This window comes from Sciurus carolinensis, unplaced genomic scaffold, assembly GCF_902686445.1.
Source record: "Sciurus carolinensis unplaced genomic scaffold, mSciCar1.2, whole genome shotgun sequence".
In the NCBI taxonomy this organism is placed as follows: domain Eukaryota; kingdom Metazoa; phylum Chordata; class Mammalia; order Rodentia; family Sciuridae; genus Sciurus; species Sciurus carolinensis.
Window position 1 is genome coordinate 135,180 of NW_025920264.1, and position 24,752 is coordinate 159,931.

General features: G+C 57.5%; 1 protein-coding gene across 13 annotated transcripts; it reads right to left on the reverse strand.

Annotated features, from left to right (window-relative positions):
* Window positions 1-353: 353 nt before the first annotated feature.
* Mier2 (MIER family member 2) lies at window positions 354-22,277 on the reverse strand. Of its 13 annotated transcripts, none has more exons than XM_047538116.1 (14): window positions 21,988-22,275; window positions 15,622-15,709; window positions 14,158-14,300; window positions 11,620-11,745; window positions 11,025-11,145; window positions 10,459-10,550; window positions 9,992-10,061; window positions 5,037-5,188; window positions 4,652-4,733; window positions 4,474-4,568; window positions 3,032-3,156; window positions 2,835-2,923; window positions 1,670-2,087; window positions 354-1,385 (listed from the first exon to the last, which is right to left on the reverse strand). In XM_047538116.1, exons 1-14 carry the CDS (start codon window positions 21,994-21,996, stop codon window positions 1,364-1,366), a joined length of 1,632 nt encoding a protein of 543 aa, XP_047394072.1. In that variant the 5' UTR covers window positions 21,997-22,275; the 3' UTR covers window positions 354-1,363. The 13 variants fall into 13 exon arrangements, with proteins under 13 accessions (XP_047394072.1, XP_047394076.1, XP_047394075.1 ...); XM_047538120.1 differs by lacking the exon at window positions 21,988-22,275 and adding an exon at window positions 21,454-21,717; XM_047538119.1 differs by lacking the exon at window positions 21,988-22,275 and adding an exon at window positions 21,388-21,493.
* Window positions 22,278-24,752: the final 2,475 nt, after the last annotated feature.

Genomic DNA, 24,752 nt, shown 5'->3' on the forward strand with positions numbered 1-24,752 from the left:
CAGAAGAAAACTGGTGGCAGACGGGGCCACAGAGGGAGGCCAGGTCCCAGGACGAGCAAGGAACGCCCTCCCCACCCTAACCCTGCCCTGGAGCCGAGCCCTCTCCGCCTGCTGCCTCTGCCTGCACACACACCCTTCAGGGCGCAGCTCAGACCACTTCCTGAGGACCCCAGCCCTGCATGCACCCAGCACCATGCCACAATCTCCATCGTGAGGACCACACCGCAATCCCCATGTCCCCTGGCCACACCCCTTATTGTCATGGTCACCTGTTGGCCCAGATCCTCGAGTGGGACACAAGTCCCCCAAGAGAATGATGGCCTCAGTCCCCAGCCCCATCACTACAAGGCACCTGGGATTCAAATCATATTTAATAAATAAAACAGCGAAGGGCGAAGGCAGCTTCACCGCACAGTGTGGTCCCTGCTGGGCGAGGTGGCCACGTGCGGCTGTAGAGAGCCCGCAAGACCCTGCCGCACGGTTCCAGGTGAGCTGGCCGGAGGACCCACTCTGACTTGTAAACACCAACATAAATAGAGGAAGGAGGCTGGGAAGAAGAGGGGTCCCCAGCCACCTGCTGGACGCCTCGACAGAGAACTGCAGGCGGTGAGTGCGCTGGAGTCCGGCCTCTGCAGGTGACAGCAGCACTTCGGGAACACCCGGCTTTGGTGCTGAGGGGAAGGGGCAGCAAGGGCACGTGGGCCACCTATCTCCTCAGACCCTCCCCACCCCAGGGCTTGCTGAGGACCCCGCCAGTCGCTCGGGGTCAGGATGGGTGAAAAGGCAGGAGGCGGGTGGGCATAAAGTGCGGCTTTTCCTGAAGTGGAGACGTGGGTGGGGCCAAGGGCAGGGAGGCCGGACAGACAGCGAGGTATATGGCTCTGCACCCCAAGATCCGGCACTGAGCAGAGCTGGCACGAACCCAGCGGGGCAGCCTGCAGCCCTGCCCAAGGCAATGGACAGAGCCAGACGGTGCGGAGGCGCCCAGGAGGAGGCTGCTGCTGGTGTGGGCGGTGTGTCCTGCCCACCTCCCCGTGGGCAGTGGTGTCTGCCCTTGCTTCTGCTGGCTACAAGGGGCCAGGAGGCCAGCTCTGCCCTGAGTCCCGAGGGTCAGGCCCTCTCTGAGCCCAGAGGCCCGATGGATCCCAAGGTGCAGCACAGTCTGGAGCTGGGTAGTGGTGGCCAGGGTCCAGTCTGGGTGGAGGGGTGAGGGCCAAAGGCCCAGCCACCTCACCCTGGTGCCAACGTGTCCCGAAGCAGAGAAAGTGACAACCCAGCCCAAGCTGGGGAGGGCTCAGGAAGACCGAGGCAGGCCGGGTGGTGCCCCAAGTCCCATGCGGGCAGAGCCCGCCCACCGCAGGGATCAACAGGTCATCACGTTGCAGCTGCAGGAGAGATGAGGACCATCAGCGGCACCGTGGGGCTCCACGTGGCTCCCTCACCCCCAGAGCCAGGCTCCTCCCCACACCCCGCAGGCAGCGTGCACTGGGAGCCCCACCAACCCCACCTGCACCTGTCAGGTTTGAACACACTGATGTGTTACCAAGTCAAAATGAGTCAGAGCAGTGGCAGAGAACAGAGAACAAGACCAGGGAAGCTGTCAAACCCCCTTGGGGACGCCAGCCTCTGGCGGGGTCAGCCCGGCTCTGCCTGAGCAGGTGGCACTCACTGTGACAGGGGCTCCGAGTGCAGCCCGGGGGCCGGGCATGCTGAGTGGCCAGCCAAAAAGGGATTCACGTCCCCGATGCCAATGAGTCCAAACTCGGTGACCGACAAGGCCACCTGCGCTGGGGCCGCAGGCTCCTCTGGGTCCTCGCTCAGACCCACTGGGCTGGAGATGAGGGGCAGCTCCTCCGGCAGTGTGAAGTCCACAGCCAGTCTTGGGCTGGTGCCTGGCTCTGGAGCAGCTGCAGCAGAGGGGTACACGGCTGGGTCGGCCAGGGCTGGGGGCTGCTGGGGCAGGGTCTCGGCGGGGGGTTTATCCAGCTGCGGGAGCGGGCAGGGCCCTGGCTCCAAGGACAGAAGGCCATCAGAGCCCACTCCAGGCTCACCAAGACTCCTGGACATGCCATCCATGTTCAGCGGCTCTGTGGAGAAAGAACGCAGCTAGGAGACCCCAACAGCCCCTCCAGGGCCCAAGAGTCACAGGACGCTCCTCTCTCGGGTCTCATGTGTGTCCAGGCTGCAGCTGTGGCGCCTGCCTGGCCCCTCCGCAACACACATCCAAGGGCCAAAGACGCCTACCACACTGCGGTGGGTGGACCCGACTCCACGGCCCAGCCTTGGCAGGTGTGAGAGGAAACGTGGCCACGAGCCACTCTCCACAGCACAGCACAGGAGACCACAGCAGCAAGGGTGCTGCAGCAGACGGCAGGCTCACAGGCAGAGCTGCACGCTCTCGGACACCGTGGGGAGCAGACATCCCGTTTCAGCTAACACCCCAACACAGCCCCAGGGAGCCAAGACCCGCGTGTGGGAAACTCGTGGAGCCGCGTTGGCTCCCTGAAGGCCCCGGGGCCCGGACACTGGAGCTCAGAGCCACTCCTGTCCTCTGCACGTGGCCTGGCGCTGAGGGCTGCACACCCACACCAGGCACGAGTGGGCCCCTCCAGTGACGCCAAGCCCTGGGCCTTGTCAGGGGCCACCCAGCCACTCTCCAGAAGGCCCAGGAGACGGACACGACCCATGCCCAGAGGATACCCCTCTTAGCATGGCCTCAGGGAGTCCTCAGGTACCTGGACACACCCTGCCCACTGCAGCAACCGACGCACACAGGAGCGGGAGGACGTTCCACTGTCCCACAATCCCTGACCGGCGGCCACCTGCTCTCTCACCTGTGCGCACCCCCACCAGGGCGTTCTGCTCAGGGCAGGGACGAGTAGGGCCATCGGGCTCACTGCCTTCCAGGTCCTGGTCCGTGTCCCTGTGCAGAGCAGTGCTGTGAGGCGCGGGGAGGCGAGCAGGACCGGGGCCCTCCACGCCCCCCAGGCTGCACGGGCACCCCGCCTCGCCGAGCGGATGTTGCACGCACGTGGTTCCAGCCGGGACGTACTTCCTCCGGCCCAGCCGCGTCTGCTGAGCAAAGTAGTCATAGCGCTCCGACTTCTTCCACAGGTAATAGTACTCCACACACTCGCCCACCGACCGTGTGCGCACCTGGAGACGGACAGAAAGGCGTCCTCGGCCCCACTGCCCAGCCTCAGATCCCCGGAGCCACTGGGACACAGCAAGAGCCCAGGGCCCAGGCCCTGAGGGCCCCAAAGTCCTCCATCTGGGCCGACAGCCGCCACTGCTGAGGCCCCAGCAGAGGCCCCCACCTCCTGACCTGGGACCCTTCGTTCTCTCTGTGGCACCAACACCAAAATCACCCTGAGCCCCCACCCAGCACCTGCCTCCGCACCCGAGAGGCAAGTGCCAGGGATGGTTGGCATCCCTCTGGTCGACTGGTTCCTCCCTGTGGGTCCCATGCAGTCAGCAGGTGCAGCCACAAGCAGAGTATGGCACCTGAGCCAAGGGAGAGTGCACAAGTCCCATGCTAACACCTGGGGCAAGGGGATGGCCTCAAACACCGCAGGAGCCCAGAGTCAGGGACGCACAGCTGCCTGACAGGATGGACAGGGGCCCTGCCTCCCAGTGTGCTCCTCTGGGAGGTGCGTTCTGCTGCAAGCCCAGGGCAGACCGCTAGTGGGGAAGACCCCACCCAAGCCTACTGCTAATCAGCACAAGGCACTGAGGCTGTACCTAGGCAGAACCCAGAGACCCCCATGCCAGGAAGGCCAGGCGGTAGGCACTGCATGCACTCGAGGGCCAGGCAGGAGGCATTCCATGGGCCACTGTTCCCTGCCACAGCCCAGACAACACACGAAGAGGCGTGTGGTCACAGAGCCACACTCCTGGCCCTGGACGCTAAGGCATGGCCAGGAGGGGCAGCACTGCTTCCAGCCCGGCACTGGGAAGAGTCACTAGAGCAAGACCCCAGACTGTACAGTCGGCAGGACGTGGCCTCCTGCACCACCCCTCAGAGGAGATACCAAGGCCCCACGTAAGCATCTCCATGGCTACAAAGTTGGACAGGGGCCAAGTCTATCAGCCCTGAAAGGATCAGAAAACCAAGGGGGATAACGGGAGAGGCTCAGGAGAACTGCCAGCCAGGCCAAGACTCTGCCAAGAAGGCAGTCGGTGGCACTGCTATGGGACACTGGGAGTCCCACAGTGGAGGTCAGCCATGGAAAGGCAGGAGGATGGTATCCCTGGCTGAGAGTCAGGAGACCCTCGGGGTCAAGGCATGGGCAAGGATGGGGTCAGAGCCTCCAGCGATGCCCACTGCTGGCCTTGAGGTCCACCTTTCAGTAGATTTGCTCCCACACTGGAGCCTTCAGCTTTTGGGGACAGGAAAGGGCCTTGCAGTGTCAGCAGAGGCGGCCAGTGGGCTGCAGGAGCCCTGCCTTCTCCCTGGGGTCGGGAGGCGCGCACCTTGTTGGCCTGTATCAGATGGAAGTTCTTCCCGTGCACACGGAAGCCGTGCTCAAAGTTCCGGCACTCCTCCTCACTCCAGGCACAGAGTCCATCTGCAAATAGCATGGGACAGTCAAGGGGCCACAGTGGGCAGCAGAGACCAGCAGAGGAGGGCTGGGGCTGGGCCAGGGCTCACCTCGGACCACCTTCACATTGAACCTCAACCTCCGCAGGGCTTCCTCCACGTTGAAATTACACTTCACCAGCTCATACAGCGCCTGGGGGAGAGGCACCGTTCACCCTCCACACCTGTCCACCTGGACCCAACAGCAGGGACATCGCGCCATCGCCCAGGAATGACATCAGGGGTGTCCATGCCACGCCCGAGAGCGGCACAGGACAACTGTGCCCAGAAGCAGCAGGGCGCATCAGCACCGCCACCTGGAGTGTCCTCCTGACGAGTGGCCCCCATGTGAACTCACGCCCACAGAGGCCCACCTTGGGTTGGTGTTTCCGCCCACCCATACGGCCCCAGGCCTGACCGCCTGGGACTGCGGCCCTGCCTGACGCGGCAGCCCCACCTGCTCGCTGTCTGTCACAGTCTCTCCCTGAGGGAGATGAGAGCCGGCCACCTCCTGCCACCTGCGCTTTGCTGCCCGGTACAGGAACTCCTCTACCTCCCTCTCAGGGAGGATACTGGGGTCCCAGAGCAGCTGGTCTTCGTTCTCATGAACTGCAGGGAGAAGAGGGCATGGGTCAAGTCACTGGCTATACTAGGAGAGCTGAGGCGGCCGTCTCGGCACCTCCTCCAAGTCTTGTGGTCTGGGCCCACCATCTCTGAGCCTCTGCAACTCAAATTAACAAACAGGTCCAGAGCTAGCTTGAGGTCTGAAGCCATCGGGCCCAGGTGGTGGTAAGAAGCCAGTGGATACTTGGCCCAGTCAGGAGCTCGGAGGAAACTTCCCAGAGGAGTCTGCAGCACTCTGGGCAGGCCCACAGGAATGTGTGACACAACTGGCTTGAGTGACAGGCAGTGCCACCAGAGGTGGTAGCAGAAGAAGCCAAGGAGCTCTCGAGCCAGGCACAGGCACACTGGCCACGACAGCCCAGACCAGGAGGGCCTCGGGTCAGTCCTGCCACAATGACGGGTGAGTGGCAAGCACACTACAGAGGCAGTGGAAAAGCAGCAACCGGTTTCAGGACAGGGAGAGCTCAGGCAGGGCTGGGACGAGCCACGCCTGCACCCGTCAGCAGTCCTGGGCTTGCAGAGACCAAGCACCAGACCAACACAGCCACAGTGCACTGGCAGATCACAGAGCGCACGCGGAAAGCCGCTCTGCAGGACAGGCCAGGAGAGCACTGCTCACACCCAGCAAGGCCACGCCCAGTACTGACAGGCCGTGCAGATGCCCTCGATGGCAGTCCTTCTGCAGCCCACACTCGGGCCCTACCTGGACCCAGGGGGTCCCTGAGAGGAGAACAGGACCATCTTTGCAGAAGACAGTATCATACACGGCCTGGAACGTGGCCAACAGGAAATGTGAGAAGAGGAAGATAAGGCACCAGCAACCACCAGGTTAGTGTGAAGTCAGCACACCAGGACTGAGAGCCCAGAGAGGTGCCCAGGCAGAGGAGGACAGGAGGGAAGGCTGGCTGGGACCCAGGCAGAGAGCAGAAGCTCTGCAGAGGGAATTCCAGGACTGGAAACCCAAACTGCAGTACAAGCCCAGTGAGTGTTCCCACAGCAGCCTGGACCAGCACAAGACAGGGCTTCTGAAAGCAGAAAGTGTCAGCTCAGAACTCACAGCGAAGTCTACTGAGAAAAAACAGTCTGCAGGGTCAGCTCTCCAGCGGTCCATGTCTTGGGTGCAGACACCCAACTGAAGAGCTGGCCTGGGAAGGGCACCAGCGGGAAGGCTCACCAATACAAAACCATGGACAAGGCCAGGCCCGGCGCTCGCTCACAGCAGGGAAGGAGGCACAGACAGCAGAGGCAGTAGCAAGACCCTGGCCCTCAGATGCCAGCCAGGAGGCGGTGGACCTGCTTACAGGTGGACGGAGGAGTCGTTCAGGAAAAGAGCTGGACCAGCACTTCCAGCTCAACAAAGCAGGACAAGCGCCACCAGCATCGGCACCGGCCTGGCCTAGGAGGAGCACCTCTGCTGCACATCGGGCTGGCCCCACCACACAGACTGCCACTGGTGAAGCTGCAGGGGGCAGGGGCAGGGGCAGGGGCAGCAGGACACGAGTGACGCTGTGAAGACCTGGCCGCACGACCTCAGGAGGGAAGTCAAAGTTCATCACAGACAAGACTCCACACTGGAAACACAAGGACAAACACATGGGTCTTTGAAAATCAAAAGAAACCAAGAAAGAACAAAAGCAAGCAGGAAGACAGGACCCCAAAACTCACCGTTTCATATGGAAATGAGAAATCCTCACACTAACTGAACACACAGGTGGACTCACAACTACACTGAAACGCAAACGCCTCAACAGATGAAAATAAGGTCCAAACAGGCTGAGACACACAGCTGGCATGCACCAGAGCTGGCACCCTGACCTGAGACACACACAGCTGGCGTGCACCAGAGCTGGCAGCCTGACCTCAGACACACACAGCTGGCGTGCACCAGAGCTGGCACCCTGACCTCAGACACACACAGCTGGCGTGCACCAGAGCTGGCAGCCTGACCTGAGAGACACACAGCTGGCGTGCACCAGAGCTGGCAGCCTGACCTGAGAGACACACACAAAAGCGTTTCTACAGCAGTCCAAGTCTGGCTCGTGGACACACTCAACCAGCTCCAGAGGACAAAAATGACACTATCTATTCTCTGAGTGAAGGATAGATGGACACCAATGAAGGTCAGCATAAAATTCTCCATGTTTGGAACTTAAACAGAACACCTCTGTGGCAGTAAGAAGTCACAACGGAAACTAGAGAACAACAAACTGAATTGAAATAAAATGGAAGAAAATAAAGATAAAAGTAAAAATTACAGGGAAATCAGACAGTAGAGGGAAGCCAAGAAGCCTGAAGTGAACTCTCTATAGAGTATAACAGTTGATGAACCCAAACAAGACCAACCTAGCAGAAGAAAAAGCAGAAGACCCAAATGCCATGTCAGAAACCCCGGGGTGTCTCTAGAGACCTGTGACACTTCCAGCAGGAGAGCAGGAGGTTGCCACCAGAGCCCACCACCTGCAGCATGGCTCACCAATGGGAGCTCCAACAGACCCCCATGGCTCCATCAATTGAAGTTATTATTAACAACCTTCCAAAAAACAAAGCAGACCCAAACCCCAGGTCCAGGGAGCTCCACTGAAGTATTCTTGCAAACATTTAAAGGGGTAAAAATGCAACCAAATACAAACTCTCCTGGACGCTGGAGAGAGGTATCCTTCTAGACACAGGAGGGAGAACAGCCCCACTCAGGAACACAGGTGCTCAGCACACAGCAGCCTGCCAGGCAGAGAACGGCAGGCACCATGGGCCACAGAGCCACTGCAGACTCTGTACCAGCAGCTCCTCCACCACTGCCCACTACACAGGGTCAGGAACCTGTGCGGTCAGCCAGCCCATCAGCAGGTTCCCAGTTGTTTCCTGATTCTTTCACACCCTGTAGCCCCAGCTGCAGGAGGCCGGCCCAGCACAGGGTCCTTGCCTCTGAGGTCCGGCACAGCACTCCTGTACTCAGGGACATGACGCTGAGGGGCTGCTGCCAACCCAAGGCACAAGCCTGTGATGAGCACAGCACAGCACAGCGCACCCGGCAGAAGACACCTGCTGGCCACAGGAAAGCAAAGCAGGTGGCAGACTTGCCTCGGGGCGCACACATCCAGACCACAAGAGCTCAGAGCTCAGTGAAGTGTGCACACATTTCCAGGAGCAGATAACAAGGAGGACTGACCACACAAGGACAGGCTGGCGTGGGGACTCACGCCTGCCCACAGGAACATGGAGCCCTCTGCTCCTCTCCCACCCTGACCTGCACTAACAAGGACACAGGTCAAGGGAAGACAAGACAGACTAGAAAGAAAGAGGCCACGCTATCTTCAGCAAATGGCATACCAAGGCAGGAAGAAACAAGCAGATCTAAAGAAACAAGTGGATCTACGAAGTTCTAAACTGAATACGTACGCAGTCAGAATAACAAACTGCAGTTCTACCAGCAAGAATCCAGCAGCAAGTACCAAGTTTGAAATACCTTTGTGATGGCACCAGTAAGACCATGTGACAAAAGACAGGGAGAACTCCACCCTAAAAAACACACAGCACTGTCAAACCTGGAGGCCCAGAAGGCCAGCGAACCAGATCCACAGGTGGACCTGCCACCACTGCTGACCCAGCAACTCTCCCAACTAAGCTCAAGCTCAGCACGAACCTCAAAGTCCTGGCAGCTTCTCGAGGCAACTGACCAGCCAACCCTAAAACCTCGGCAGCCATGCCAGAACAGAGCCTGATGGTCACAGGGGCCCCGCCCCAGAGGGGAAAAAAATGTGCCTTCCAGGCACAGAACACCTGAACAGCCCTCACCAGCAGCAGCTCAGCCAGCACAATCTCACATGCCAGCAGGAAAACCTCCAGAGAAAGGGTCCCCAGGACCTTGGCTGACCACTCAGACACACTGCCAAAAACGCACACTGACGAGAGGTGCCTCATTAAATCCAAAGGCGTCAGCCAAGGCCCACAGGCAACACAGCAGTGCACACACCAACCCCGGACAGTGGCCTCCTCAGAGAGAGTACTGGGCTACAGGTGGGTCACCTTGAGCACACACCACGCCTGAGAACGTCCAAGTGGCCAGTGCATGCTGCGCGCCAGCACGAGCCTCAAAGCCACAGCGAGACATCCGTCTACTCCACAGGAGGCACCAGCAGCAAGACAGTGTCCCTGCCAAGGTGTGAAGCAGCCACAAAGCCAGCAGTGGAGGGCACACTCCTAGGGCAAGCAGGACTAGAGCAGGTTCAGCTGGAGTCCACACCAAGGTCCACACCAAGGTTCGAGCCCCTGGAAGGCGCACCCAAGGGGCACAAAGGGCCCCTTCTGGGGCAGCATCCCTGGTTACCTCTGGCCCTGCTTAGGTAGGCATACCCCAGGCACCCGAGACAGGCCCCTCCACGATCAGTACCACTGGTCTGCCCCCCACCCCACCCTCCACTGCTGAGTCACAGGGGAAACGATTCCCCAGTAGGACAGCCCAGGCCCTGCAAGGCTCCAGGGCAAGAGGAAAAGGTACGAGCCAGCATGCAGGTGGCCAGGTTGGAGGAACAAGAGGGCTTCAGGACAGAGACCAGCAAGCACCTGGAGAGGAAAAAGCAGGGCAGAGGGACACACGGAAGGTCTGGCTGCAGAAGGAGGGAGAGGGGAGTCTGGGCTCAGAGAAGGGAGGGCTGGGAGAAGGTGGGGGGTCAGGTCTGCACAGGAGGAAGTGCAGCCCAAGACAGCAGCACCGCCCAGATGCGCTCTGGTCTCCACACACTAAGTCCAGCAAGCCCAGCCCTGAAGCCTCAGCTGCCCCTGGCTACTCACTCTTTTCTCCGTGTCGGCTCAGGTGCAGACTGCTAAGATCGGCCTGGAACTGAGGTCCCACCATGATTTCCTGCAGAGGTAAAGTCAGGGTCAGGAGCCTAGCCAGCATCCGGTCAGTTAGGAGGCCAGTTGCCACAGCCCTGCCTGGACACCAGGCTGCAGGCTGCTGCCCCAACCCACCTGTGCAATCTCCCAGCAGATACCAGCTCTGCTCTCAGGGCAGGGAAAAGAGGCCTGGTATGGGTGGGAAAACCAGAGCATCCTGATATACGGCCCAGCAGGCCCCAGGCAGCGTGCTGGGGCCAGGGCAGGTGCAGAGCACAGTCCCACGTCCAAGACCCTGCAGCTAGTCCAGACCACCTCTTGGGAGCTGTGTGAGCCATTCCCCCTGGGACACAGGGCACAGACCCAAGGGCTCAGCTGTTCCTGGCTGTGGACAACAGGGTTGGGAACTGCCAGCTACATACCTTCTTACATTTGTTGGCAGGAAGAGCATCCTCTTCAGTGTCAGAGGAGGCAGAGGAACCCGGCTCTTTGCCTTCACCAGACAGGAAACGAGCTTTAGGAAAGAGAAGTGTGAGATGCACCTGCAGCACTAGGTGTGGGCCCAACCCTGCTCTCTGGCTGCAGCCTGGACACCCTTCTTTTAACAATGCCCATCCTTCACTGTGACCCACCACTTGAGCATAGGACCAAGTACCACCTATGAAGAGGGGACCTTTCTGTTGCCATGAAGAGCCAGCATAGAAGCAAGCAGGTCCTGGGGGAGAGGACAGCCAGGGACAGTCTAGGAACGCTATCTCTGGATCCGCTAAAGCAACTAACACTCCCCTCCGGGTTTAAGCCACAATCACCCTGAGGGCTCACAGGCCAGGGCAAAAGAGCTCTCAGGACCCCAGTGCACCCGGTGCCTTCCCACCCCAGGGGACGCCACATCCCCCTGGAGCTCTGCCCACCCCACCCAGTGCCCATGGCCTGCGTCCCCAGCATCGGGTCAGGCCAGGCTGGTGGAGGGAGGCACAAGAACACCTACACCCACTCTGGTTGGGGAAGAGGACCGAGGCCTCGTGAGCAGTGACAGAGGGGGCGAGGTCGTCAGCTGAGGACTGCGTCTCCTCCTCTTCTCCTGAAAGCAAGTCCTTCGCTATCTGCTCCTTTTAACAAGAAAGCAAAGCAGTCAACGTGTCTGGTTTGTTTCACCACCTCGACGCAGCACTGAAGGTATCGCTGCTGCTGCTGCCCGTGCCACAGCACCAGGCCACAGGCAAGCTCCCACTCTGGCGCTGGGCTCCTGGCCCTCTCACTTCAGCTGGTTCTCAACTTCCCTGGCAGAGACCCCGCCCTCTGGGAGCCACAGCCTGCTGCCCCCTTTGTTTCGCCGAGATGGCGTCTCCTCTGCCCACTCCATCCACACAACCTAGAATGCCAATCAGTCAGTCCAGAGCCACCCTAAGCCTGGGCAGATGGGCACAGGTGGACAGCAGCCCTCGCCTGGCCTCAGGTCTGCTGACCGTGTCTCCCTTGTGGGCGTGGGCCTCCTCTGCCGACTTTCCACATGCAGGCAGCCAGGGGCCATATGTGAGTCCCCCGCTTTGCTGGGGCCAGTTCTGGGAGGGATCCTCACTCACCTTGTCCAGAGTCATGTCTGGGAGGTTGGGGGCCGAGTCGCCACCCTTGCTCTCCCGCTCTGAGATGGGATCTGACGCCTCGTAGCCATAGAGTGCCAGCAGCTCGTCCAGGGGCATGTCACTGCTCTGCATGGGAGGGGACAGGCCCTGTCAGGAGGACTGCCCAGGGGGCTCTGGTCTCCTCTTTCTGCCTGAGTCTCCTCAGGCTCCACCACCAGGTCCACCCTCAGCAAGTCCCCAGGTGGCGGTGTTGCCCTGCCAGGCCTCAGGGGCTGCTCTACAGCCCAGGTCAGGCACAGACACCTGAGCTTAGAGGCCACCAGTCCAGAACAGGGAAAGCCAGGACAGCCTCTGTGCACACCACACTGCCCAGCACTATCCCCTCCACAGCCTGTGTGGGGCCAACTCCAGGAAGGCAAGGCCAGCTTGACAGCTATAGTCTGCCACAACTCGTGACACTTGGGAAAAGCAATTCAATTCAAACAGCACCTCAGTGGACTAAGTCGCCAAAGGGACACTTCACCCCGACAGCAACTTCAGCCACACAAGCAGCTGAGAGGTGCCCAGTCACTGTGTACAGTGACTGTCTAGATTCTCCAGGTGTGACTGCAACAGAAATCAGGATGGGACACAGGTTACCTCTTCCCTCCTGGCTATTCTGGAACCACCATTTTAGTGCCCTCATGTGACCCTCTCTCAACTCTCTGTTCTGACCCTTATGCCTCAGCATCAGGACCCAGTCCCCTGGAAACCCCTTCTTGCTCTCAAACTGTCAGCACCTGCCTCCCTCCCTGCACCCCAACTCCTGCCCTGCATCCCAAGGCCTCAGGGCCTCACCGAGGACCACAGCCCCTCCAAGCCCTGCCCTGGGAGCAACACCTGGGTATGGCCATTGGGCTCCCAATGAGGTGACAGAGGCTGGTAGGCAAGCCAAGACCCAGCTTCCCTGGACGCCTGCAGCCTCCACTGCACTGACACACAGGCCAGTGCTGCAGAGCCCTCAGGCGCAGGACCAGCACAGCACAGGGGCCACCACGGTGAACACTCAGGATGAAGTCAGTGACCTCACCAGTTGTCACCCTGAGCAGACATTGTGCTGTGCTGCATGGGACACGGGAGGACACAGAGCGCCTGCAGTTTAAGAAAGGAAGGTAGCCACTCAAGCACACAGGAGGAGCCCACTGTCCAGTTCTGTCTGGAAGAAAAGCTAGCAGACACTCGGCACCTCCAACACAAACCCAGGGGCTAGGAGGTCAGGGAAACAGCAAACAGCACTTGCTGCCACCGCCAGACTAGAGCTTTCAAGCAAAATGCTGTCATTTCAGAAAACCTGGATTTAACCACATGAACTCCCCTGCCTGGGCTGCCTCTAGAGATGAGGCCTTCACAGAAGTACCACAGGGTGCAGCCTTAACCCAACAGGATGAGCATCCTCCTTAGGTAGCAGAAACGCTGGTCCCTGGGAAGGCAGAAGGAGTCTGCAAGCCAGGAGCCTCATCAGAAACCCAGACTGCTGGCCTTGACCCACTGTGAGAAAACAAACGCCTGCTGTCCAACCACCCAGCTGAGAGCCTCGCTTCAGCAGCCCTCACAGACCAAGGTCTAGCAAACTGTAGGGTCCAGGAGTAGGGGACCAACGCCCCAGCCAATGCCTCCCCATGCAGAACTGACAAGTCCATGTGGCCTCCACCAGGACCAGGAGTGGAGTCCCAAGTGTGGTCAGACTTGGTGGCACCAGTTCCACAGAGAACTAGACTACCACTGGGGTAGCACAGGGCAGCAATGAGCAGCGTCCATGCATCTCCCTCGTCTAGCAACAGGGCTGTGAAGCTTGATCACACCTCACTCAGGAAGATCACAGAGGGCAGGTGCCTGCCTCTGAGGCTGAAGCAGCAGTGGACGCTCACGCCTGCTTCTGCACTTGAAGATCTGGAAAGTGTAGTGTCCCCTCCTTCGCGGTTTCTTTTGTTTTACGGGCTGGGCTCTGGCTCAGCGGTAGCACACTCACTCAGCTCTCCTGAGGCTCTGGGTTCGTCTCAGCACCACACAAAGATTAAAAAAAAGGTACTGTGTCCACCTGAAACACGTTTTTTTAAAAAGGAGTAATATTTGGTCATCTTCACAAAAACGTTATTTCCATCAACACATATTTGGCACTTTTTTTTTTTTTTTGGTGCAGGGATTGAACCCAAAGGGCCCCAGGCATGCTAGGCAAGTGCTCTATCACTGAGCCATAACCCAGTACTATTATTTTCATGAACTAGTAAACGAATATTTGTAAAACACCTCAGTGTTGATTGCCAATACAGTAAAAGGCAAGCTCCCCAGTCCCTCCCTGATTCTCAGGAGCACAGAGAGGCTGAGACCAGCAGGTCTGCACATGGTGCATTCATGTCCAGCTGCCATCCTGGCCTAGAGCCCCACCCACAAGGGCAGGGTCAGGCTGGTACTCTGCAAACAGGTGTGACATATGCTTTTCCACAGAGAAGCCAAGAGCAGAAACTTCAAGTATGCCCTGGAAGGCAGTCAGCCACATACCTGGGAGATGAAGTCTCTGTCCAGCTCCTCCTCGGGTTTCTCAGGGCACCGCAGGGCCTCTGTGCACTCCTCCTGGAGGCTGTAGTTCTGTGACAGGATCTCTGCGAGGTTGAACTGATGGTCTGCAGAGCCCATGGACACCACTGTGGAGGAGACCCCAGCCCAGGTGAGCATCTCCCAGTGCCTGTCTCTAACCACCACAAGGTAGCTGAGGACACCCAAGGTAGGGAAGGCAGCAGTGGCCCTGCCATCCCAGGGATGGGGTCCTCAGTGTGCATCCATGTGCACATTCTGATACACACAGAGGACACCCAGCAGGGCAAGCTCCCACTGGGAACTCAAGAGAGCCCAAGGACCACTGGGGTGCAGACCAAGGAGCATATTGGCAAAAAAACCCACACACACACAGAGTCCAACGATCTGGGGTATGTGTTCTTTCTGGGGACTGCTTGGTCCTCCTGAACCACAGAGGCACCCCTGAGGGCCTGGGGGAGGGTGCATGACCTGAGAAGAGACAGGCACCAGTGAGGTTAGGGTGGAAGGAGCAGAAGGGCCAGGAGCCAGGGTCAAGTCTGGCCCCCTGCACAGTATAGACACAGCAAGGTCCTGGCTCCTGAAACCTGAGGTGGTGCTATGCAGCTCACTGCAGGATGGGGCTAGGCTGTCGCCACATCAAGAAGCAGCACTGTAGGAAGGGCCCACAGGTTGGGGCCCACGAGTTTTCCTAAAGGACCAGGGTGGTCCACTGCCACCTCTGCAGTGATTTTCAGCAAGTCAGATTCAAAATACAGACATGGGATAAAACAGCCAGGGCTCAGTTAACCCAGGATAGGGGTCTGGGGGCCCAAGAGCTCAGGGCAGGGGCCTTCTGGAGGACAGTCACAGAGTCAGCACAACTGGTCAGACAGCTGCCTGTGGAGTGGCATCTGGTCCAGGTGAGGGAGCCTAGAGCAGCCCGCGCCCCATGCCTCCATGGCTAGTCCTTAGAGGAAGTGTGAATGGGAGACAGGGACACAGCTGCTCCTGCGGGGCTAGGCAGAGACTTATTCAGAGCTGAAGCGATGGCTTATGCCTGGCCTGCAGCAAGAGTTCAATCGCATGGGCTCTCCCCTCCTGCAGTGATGCCTCCACATAGGGCCAGAGCAGAGGCCAGCAGGAGAGGACCCGAGACGTTTATCCCCACTGAGGAGGTACAAGTACCCGGGGTGACTCCTGTCCAGCCCTTCGGCTGGCTCTCCCTCGGCTAGACACCTCTCCAAGACCACAGCAAGCAGACCCCACCATCAGCCCTGGTGCAGACCTGCACTCTAGTCCACGCAAGGTCAGGCTGGCCATGCCTGAGAAGAGGGGGTCGCAAGCACTCTGCCACACAACTCCACCTGACCCAGCGAAGGCTAGGAGCTACCAGAGGATTTTGCATTTTGCAGCCAGAGGCCCTGCTGGACCTGGGCAGGAGGACAGTACCTGCCGTCTGCAAGCCGGGCTCCCTGGGACACAGGCTGTGAGCGAGGCAGGAGGCCACGTGAGGACTCTGCCTCCCCAGCGAGGAGGCCTGCAGGGAGAAAGAGGCAGGGTCAGCTCCACGAGCCCAGCGCCCAGCTCCAAGCTCCCCTCAGATGGCTTCCTCTCCGCCCCCAGAGGCTGGGGAGAGGCACCGAGCGTGGAAGCAGCAGCACGAACCCACTCAGCCCACTCCAGGGCTCGAGCTCGAGCACTCACACAGGCAGCCTCGCCACGTGGCAAAACCGCCCCCCACCAACCCCACAGTCCCAACCAAGCTGCAGCGTGCACAGGTCTGAGGACCTCACATTCAGCGAGAACAAGACAAGAAGCCACAGCGTGTGACCCAGTGACAGGAGAGTCCAGAGACTGGATATGGACTCATGCATGCCAGAGGCTGGGGAGGGATGGAACAGGGTTGTTTCGGGGGACAATGGAATGGTCTGGAACTAAAGAAAGGTGCTTGCTGAAAACTCATTGAGTCTACACATTGGGCAGATTTCACAGTATGTAAATCTGGTGTGTGAAACTAGGCTCAAAGGAACCCTCTCGACCTAATGAGGGAACCCAGGAAGCCCACAACCACAGCCGAACTCAGCGGTCAGAGGAGCTCACCCTCCACGCCACACCTGAGGGGAGCTCCACCACTCATACTCAGCACCTCCCCAGGGGTTCCCATCCATGCAAGAAAAGGAAATAAAAGGAACAAGTAAGGAAAGAGCTAAACTATACTTCCTTTTGCTGCCGACATGATCTTGTACCTATAAAATCCAAATTAAAAGCTATTTAAACTAATAAATGATCTCAGCAAAGTTGTAGGATATGAGATCAATATGTAAATACTCACTATATTTCAATATACTAGCAATGGACAGTTCAAAACATTAAGACAATTCCATTTACAATAGCATCAAAAGACGTGTAAGAAATACTCCTTAAGAACAAAGCAAAGCTGGGCACAGTGGTGCACACCTGTAATCCTAGTGGCTCAGGAGGCTGAGGAAGGAGGATCGCAAGTTCAAAGCCAGCCTCAGCAACGTAGCAAGGCTCTAAGCAACTCAGTGAGACCCTGTCTCAAAATAAAAAAATACAGGGCTGGGGATATAGCTCGCTTTGCATGCCCAAGGTGCTGGGTTAATTCCCAGCACTATATATATATATATATATATATACACACACACACACACGTACACAGACACACACACACATATAATATATAATATATATAAAGAAATACATATAAAGGGCTGGGGATTTGGCTCAGTGGGTAAACACCCCTGGGTTCAACCCCCAGACCAAAAATAACGAAACAAAAACTTTGTACTTCATTATCTATAAAGTGAAAAAACTCACAGAATGGAAGAAAATACCTGCCAATTGTATACCTGGCAAAGGACTCGCATGTGTAAAAGAACTGCTATGACTCAGTAACAAAAGGCAAACAACTCAACTTAAAAAAGGACACAGGATAGAAACACATTTCTCCAGTGAAGATCTATGAATGGCCAACAAGCCCATGGAAAGACACTCAGCATCCCTCAACATGGAGAAACATCACATTCCAGTGACCCTTCTCAGTCACAGTTTAGATCAGAAAGATCGATGACCACAACTGCTGGAAAGGACTAGTGCTGGGAAACATTCAACTGAAGCCCGGATGTGAATAGTCACAGCAGGGTCACGACTCACAGTCACAACATGGAAATAACCTCAATGTCCATCAGTTGACCAACAGAAATACAAACCAGCCTGGAGTGGCCTCAGCCAGGGCATGAGCGAGGTGACAGCTGTAACGTGGATGGACCTGAGGACCTCATGCTCAGTGAGAGCCAGACACACAGGACACAGCGTACGACCCAGTGACGGGAGGCTCCAGGACAGGGGAGTCCACAAACAGGGTGTGGACCCTCAGGCACAGGGCTTCTAAGATGATAAAAGATGGTCTACAACTGTCTGTTGGCACACACACAACTCTGAAAATACGAAAACCCACAAGATTCTACACAATAAAATGGGTCCACTGAGAGGCAGACGGACTGTATCTCAGTAAAGATGCTGCCAAACAAAAATAATCATCACGTTTAATAAAACGAAGCTTAAAAGATTGGGAAGGAACTCTTTCGTCACTGGGTGCTCAAGAAACCCTCACAGGAAGCGCACTCATTCTCTCCGTAAGAGAAACCAGGAAACCAAAGCTCAGGAGTTCAGGGTCGCTCACCCAAACTCATACAGCAAGCAAGTGCAGTACAAACTCCGTTCAGGCCTTGTGCTCAGAAGCCCATGTCGGCCATGTCCCTCCACTTGGGAACATAAAGATGGTGTACCTGATGTTTAGCAAAGCTGTGAGGGAGAGCTGGAAGGTACAGGGTGCCATCAAAACTGCAGAGATGGGCTGGGGAGATAGCTCAGTCGGTAGAGTGCTTGCTTCGCAAGCACAAGGCCCTGGGTTCTGATCCCCAGCACCGCAAAAAAAAAAAAAAAAAAAAAAAAAAACTGCAGAGACTTGGCAACAGGACTGCAAGGTCCCAAGTGCAGAGGTGTGTTCCCTTGACTGAGGTCTAGGAGCACCTGAGGGACTGGTGGGGAGAGAGGGGACCAGCCAGCTGTAGTCTACCTGTGGTGGCAGAGGGCCATGAGCAGGGCACAGGGAAGAAGCACCGTGGGGTTCAGAAGGCGGCCATGGGTTGCAGAGTACCTTAACCTAAGCTCAACCTAAGCTGGTGCGCTTAGGTTAAAAAGATTAATCTAGCGGCCCTGGTGAGGCAAGGTGGCTGCACCTCCCTCCTGGACACACAGGGACACCAGCCTGTGGCAACCTTGCACAGCCACATGCATGGCGAAGCATGAGGAGAGCTCCCAGAGCTCCAGGAGCTGTCCTCAACCCTCTCCAGGACTGCCTGGGGTGGTGGGGAAAGGAGTCTCCTGGGTACCCTTCCCACCTCTGCCAAGGACTAGCTTTCTATTCTTACAGCCAATAGGCCTACAAGAGGTGGGGGAACATCTAACAAGGCCACCGTTTGGATGACAGGTTAACAACAGCCCCCCACAGGCTCAGTGTCCAGAAAGAATGAGAGTAAATTTGGCCTCAGGGATGATGGTCTGGGGTCCCCAGCAGGATCTGAGGAGGACTTGGCCCTGTCTGACTTGCCATCTAACAGGGGGTTCAGGCATAAAAGCAGAGATCAACAGACAGGACCAGCACAAGAATGGACCACAGGGAGGCAGTGAGCAGCTGGCTCCCCACAGGGTCACCAGCCTCAGACCCTACGTGCATCTCCAAGGGGGTCCGAGTTCCTCAAGACTCACCAGGGATTACGGGTCATGGCTGGCCTTCCTCCCCCACCCACTTCTGGTGCCATGTGGGTGCAATCCCACACAATGGCAGATTCCAGGTGCTACTTCCATTTACTCAGAACACACTGGACATCCCCCACAGTGTCAAAGGCCAACAAAAGTCCAGTCCTCTGGTCTGTAGAGAGGAAAGGAAGAGAAGAACAGGGAAAGAGAGGATGATGAACAGTACAGTACACAGAGGCAAAGGAGGGGTCACACATGGGGTCCCCTGCAGGTCTTCTGCGGGCAGAGGAGGAAGCAAGCTGGCCCACATGGAGACTCCCAACTTCTCACCGAGCACAGGACAGTCCTTCTCCCAGAGCAGCACCCCATTCCTGCTCACTGCAACAGATCCACACTCCCACTCACACACTCTGTGCCTGTGTGACCACATGGAGGCACTCTCCCCAGTCTGGTCAGGCCTGGGTCACAGGATGCAGCTCGTTTCCACCTGATCTCCTTAGGAACAGCCACTCCTGGAACACAGCCACCATGCTTCAAGCCCAAACCACACGAAGAGCCAGCAACCAGGCACAAGTGAGGAAGCCCCTAGCAAACTCCAGACCCAACCAGCACTGTGCACCGGATAAGGGCCGTGTGAGAACTACCTGCCTGAGTCAGCCCTGAGAGGACATGAGAATAGAGTGAGCGCTGTCCTGTTCCAGAGCTAACTCCCGAGGTAGCCCATTACACAGCACAGGGTGACAACAGCATCCTGGAGTTCTCCCTGACCCCACCACCCACGCCCAGCCCAGGCACCCAGTGTCCCCTGAACAGCCCTGGCATCACTCCTCCATTTGAGCATTTGCTCTGGGCCTACCTGAGGAACAGGTTCTGTCTGTCTCCACCCACATGGAGTTGCCAGTCTAGTCAGTGCACACCTAACAAGTTGGTGAACTCATATGACACAGAGAGAAAAGTGAGGGCACAGAAATGAAGACAGGACAGCTCTGAGGTCCTCCCCCACAGGGGCAAGGAGGCAGAACAGCTCCAGGCAGCCCCACAGTCCACAGAGTACACCAGAAACAAAAAGAGCCAGGGGCTGCAGAGGTCTTCAGGGACCACACCACCGGAAGCTGGTCACAGTGAGGAGATGCTAAGGGCAAGGAGTAGCCACAGAGGGTCTGCACAGGAGTGAAAGCTGGCACACTTAGGTTAAAAAGATTAATCTAGTACAACAAGAACAGGATGGAATGTTCCTGTTTTTCACCGGGGTGCTGGTGATTATTCTGAGACAAAAATACAATGATCAAGTGGCTAACACTGACCAAGCACTACTAGGTTACAAATGGCTGCTTTTATGGATTAAAAACAGCTGAACACTAGCCATTTCATAAAGTTCAACTTCCTGCAATTCACAGGGCCAAAAACCTCATGAGCCTTCTCAGCTTGGGAGGTCAACCACTGACTTACCACTCTAGAGATGAGAAAACTGAGAATAAGCCCTTCTGCAAGGCAGGCTCCAGGGCCAGACAAGGCCTATAGGACAGAGGCTGGTCGGGGTCCCACAATCTCAGCATCTACATGTGTTTAGTCCTTCATTGACCAGCGCCTCTGACCAGATTCTAGATGGGTCCCATCTGTTCTACTCACCATTGGAACCCTATGGCCTAGCACAGTGGGAAGCCTCAGAACTCAACAGGGCTCCACCCCAAGCTGTACACCACCACCACAGGGCAAGGGGCTGCTGTAAGTACTTCAGGACCTCGTCATAGGAGAAGGCAGAGGCAACAGCCCAAACTGAGCAGCTTATCAGAAGAGGCTGGCTGGAGTCTGACCTGGGCCACGCAAGACACACAGTTACCTTCTAGGCCATGTAAGCTGGCAAATGCCACCCAGCACCCAGGAGGGAAGGGACATCAGGAGACCTGGTTTCTTTCTGCAGCTCCTGAGGCCAGCCACCATTCCCATGAGTACTCAGCTTCCCTGAACATCCCCTGAGGAAGGAGAACTAAGTCTCTAAGGACCCTCTGGATGCGGACACACAACGCAAGCAGGAACAGGTTGTTGAGGTCCAGTCAGGCACCCAGACACCTACTGGCTCTCTAGCACAAACTCAGACCCTGTTGCTGCCCTGAGAAGGCTGCAAATGGGAGAGAATGGCCAGTCCCGCCCTCCACGATGAGCCACAACATTAACACTGGGGCCAGATTTCCAGCCCTAGCTCCCGGGCCTGCTGGGCCTCTTGGGGTGGGTGCCTTCTCCTCTCCAGGGCTCAGGAGCTCCAACGCCTGACACAGGGTCAGTCCTTAGGTTTGTGGATTCTTTTTAACTTCTGCAAGAACAGAGCCCGATAGGGCACTGGGCACAGAGCAGCAATGCGCCGGGAGTCCCATTTATGCAGTCCTAGCAGGGGATGCACCTTACACACACCACCTCTCTCCGTCCCCGCTGTACCTAAGCGGTGAGAGCAAGTCTGCACTGCCCTGTCCACCATCCCTAAGCCAAGCAAGCGACAAACACCAAAGTTTCCGTTCCCAATGGATTCCGACGTGGAGCTACACGTTGTCCTGGGCAGTGCCAGGTGAGTCTGATCGAACATCATGGCCCCAAAGCCCGCGAGTCCTCAAGTCGAAGAGCCGGCCCACGGTCTTCCGAGAAGTAACTCCACGAGGGAGCGGCCGGCCAGCTCAGCCCTGCGGTCAGTCCAGCAGCCCATCCGGCCGCCCGTGGAGCCGCAGTGGAGCCGCGCGGTCCCGCCGGCCGCCACCGCCCCGGCGCTCCGCAAAGTTGGCGCGCGCCGGGGGAGCTCGCCCCCGCCCGCCGCGCCCCCTGCGCCCGCGCATGCGCGCCGCGGCCCGCGATGTGGCAACGCGGGGGGGCGCCGGGCCGGGGGCGGCCGCCGAAAACCCGCGCCCCCCGCCCCGCGCGGGCGAGCGTCCCGACCGGCCCCGGAGGCCCCGAAGAGCAGCTTCGTCCCCGGGCTCCGCAGGCCCACCCGGAGGCGGGGTCGCGGGGCGCGGGCGGGGGGCCGGCTCCCCCGGCCCGCTCACTCACCTCCGCCATGGCCGTGTGTGCGCGGGAGGCGGCGGTCGCGCCGGGATCCCCGGATGCGGGGCCGCGTGCTCATTGGTCGCGGCCTTGGAGGGCGGACCCGGGGCGGGGCGGCGCGTAGTAGGTGCGCGGGTTGCGCGGGCTGGCAGCGGGCGCTGCGGCTCCGTCCGCGCTGCGTCCCCGCATCCTCTGGCGCTCGCGGCGGGCGGGGTCGGTCCCGCCGTGCGCAGCGGAGGCCCGGGCTGGAGGCGAACTCCACCCGGCAGGTGCGAGGGGCCCTGCCCGCGCTCGGGGCCGAACCGGAGCGGCTTGGGGACCCCCGGTTCCTGCCGCCAAGACGGGGGGCCGCGTCGAGGGCCCTGCGCCGCCGCGCCCGCTCTTCCGTGCGCTGACGTCACTCGCGCCGGGGCTCTCCCCGCGCTCGGGACTTCGCGGGAAGGCGTTTCGGTCGGTTGGTTGACGCGCCCGGCGAGCTGAGCGCAGGCCCTGCGCGGCCTGGCCCTGGGCGCCGGGGCGGCCCGCCGAGGCTGGAGGCGCGTGGACAGTTGCGGGAGTGGCCCCGGGAACCGCAGGAGGGGGCGTGGAGAAGGGTGTTTTCAAGGTCGGAAAGTCACTGGGGGCGGCCGATTAGTTGCAGTGGAGAAATGCGGCAACCTGTTGGCAGGTGATACATGCGAACATCACTCTTGAAGAGCAGGTGGACATCCTGTGTCCCTGGATGCGATGTCCTGAGAAGGACACCGCCTCCTCCTTCGGGCCGGGGGGAACGCAAAACTTGGGTCTTCCTGGGAGGAAATTGCAGGCAAAGCCGGAATGTGAACATTCTACCAAAATGGTTTGGAACTGCGTTTTTCAAAACTGTTAGTGCCAGGGGGGTAAACCGCGGGAGGCTTCCCGTGGAATCAACAACATGCAATGCCTGAGCCTAGACTGGACCCAGCGGAGGAGCAGAAAGTGACACAAGACGTTGAGTCTGTTCAGGATTAGGTGAAAGGATTGAATCAACGTTAACTGAAATCAATGGCAATTCTCTGTTTCTGTAGGAGAATATTCTTATTTTAAAATTCACACCGACTCCAGAGACGGTGGTGCACGCCTGTAATCCCCGCTGCTGGGAGGCTGAGGCAGAAGGATTGCAGGTTCAAAGCCAGCCTCAGCAATTTAGCGAGGCACTTAGCAATTCAGTGAGACCCTGTCTCTAAATTAAATACAAGAAAAGGGCTGTGAATGTGTCTCAGAGGTAAAGTGCCCCTGAGTTTAATCCACGGTATACATAAATAAATTCACACTGATCTATTTAGGATAAAGGGCCATGATGTATGCAACTTATTCCCAAATGACTTAGAAAGACATGTTCTTACAAAACAGTGGTAACAGCAAGTGGAGCAAAATACTAATAGCTTGATCTGGGAATGGGTGTGTTCTTTTTTTTTAACTATGATGAATAATTTTCAAATAAAAAGCAAAAGAAGTAAAACAAAATAAAGATCACTTGAGGTTTGAGCTGAGACCTTGGAAGAGCAAGGCCAGGGAGGGTCCCAGCAGTTGGCCAGCAAAGGTGAAGATGCTGGGTGAGTGCATCTCCCCAGGTTTCTGGTGGCACCTCTGCTCCTTCCATGGAGAGTCAGAGACCTGTTTTAGACTGGCGCAGGGATCCAGGGACTGGGGATGGGGTCTGAGTTGCTGCAGCATAGAAACCTCTAGAATAGCTGAGGAAGAGCAGGCATGTGTAGTGGGCAACCAGAGGCAGCAGTGGGAACTGCAGTCACAAGTGACCTCTTCCCATCCTCTGGAGGAGCTTTCTTCCAGGTGTGTGGTGTGGGTTTGCAGGTGGCTGCACTAATGCTGCACGCTATCTCCCTAACCCTACAAAAAAATCCTAGAAGAACTAGCAGCCCAGCCACCAGGCAGGTTGGTGACTGACATCTCAGCTGCCATCAGCTGAGGAGAGCCACGTCACCAGACCTCCCAAGAGGCTGCCGCATCCAGCCACTGGGACCCATGGGGCACCAGCTGGAAGCCCCAGGGCTCCCAAAGGTCTCACAGCCTGCTCTTCCCTCTGCAACCCTGCCTCCCTGCATTTTCCTGCACATCATCTGTCTCAAAAGTTCGTATCCAAAAATAAAGGAAAGAGGGAGGGAAGGATGAGACCACATGAGGAACCAATCAAATACAAATTAACAGATGAGCTAAAGCAAGTGTAGAGGAAGGAGAAGCAGGACAGGAGGGCAAAGGGAGGTCATGAACTGAAATCAGTTTTCATGCACATACAAGTTTTGTCAGGGTGAACCCAACTATTATATATAACCATAAAACTAATTAAAATTTTTTAAGTCTGTTTCCAGGGACCTAACCTGTGACACAAAACTTTAGTGGTGTTTTGAAAGATTCAGAAAACAAAAGGCCAACACAGTGGTGCACACCTATAGTCCCAGGTACTCAGCAGTTGAAGCAAAAGGATCACAAATCTGAGGCAGCTCTGGGAATTTAGGGAGACCCTGTCTCAAGATAATTTTTTTAAAAAAAGGGGCCGGAGATGTAACTCAGAAGTAGAGTCCTTCTGAGCTCAATCCCCAGTGCTACCAAAAAAAGTATCTTTGTCTGTGCCACTATATCAAATACCAGAGTCAGAGAGGTATGGTACATGCTGTCCCTGCTGCTCAGGAGGCTGAGGCAGGAGGACCACCTGGGCCCAGCAGCTCGAGACCCTGTTCCACAAACAAAAACCCACAAATGGGTAGTTTATAAAGACTGGAAACTATTTCTCA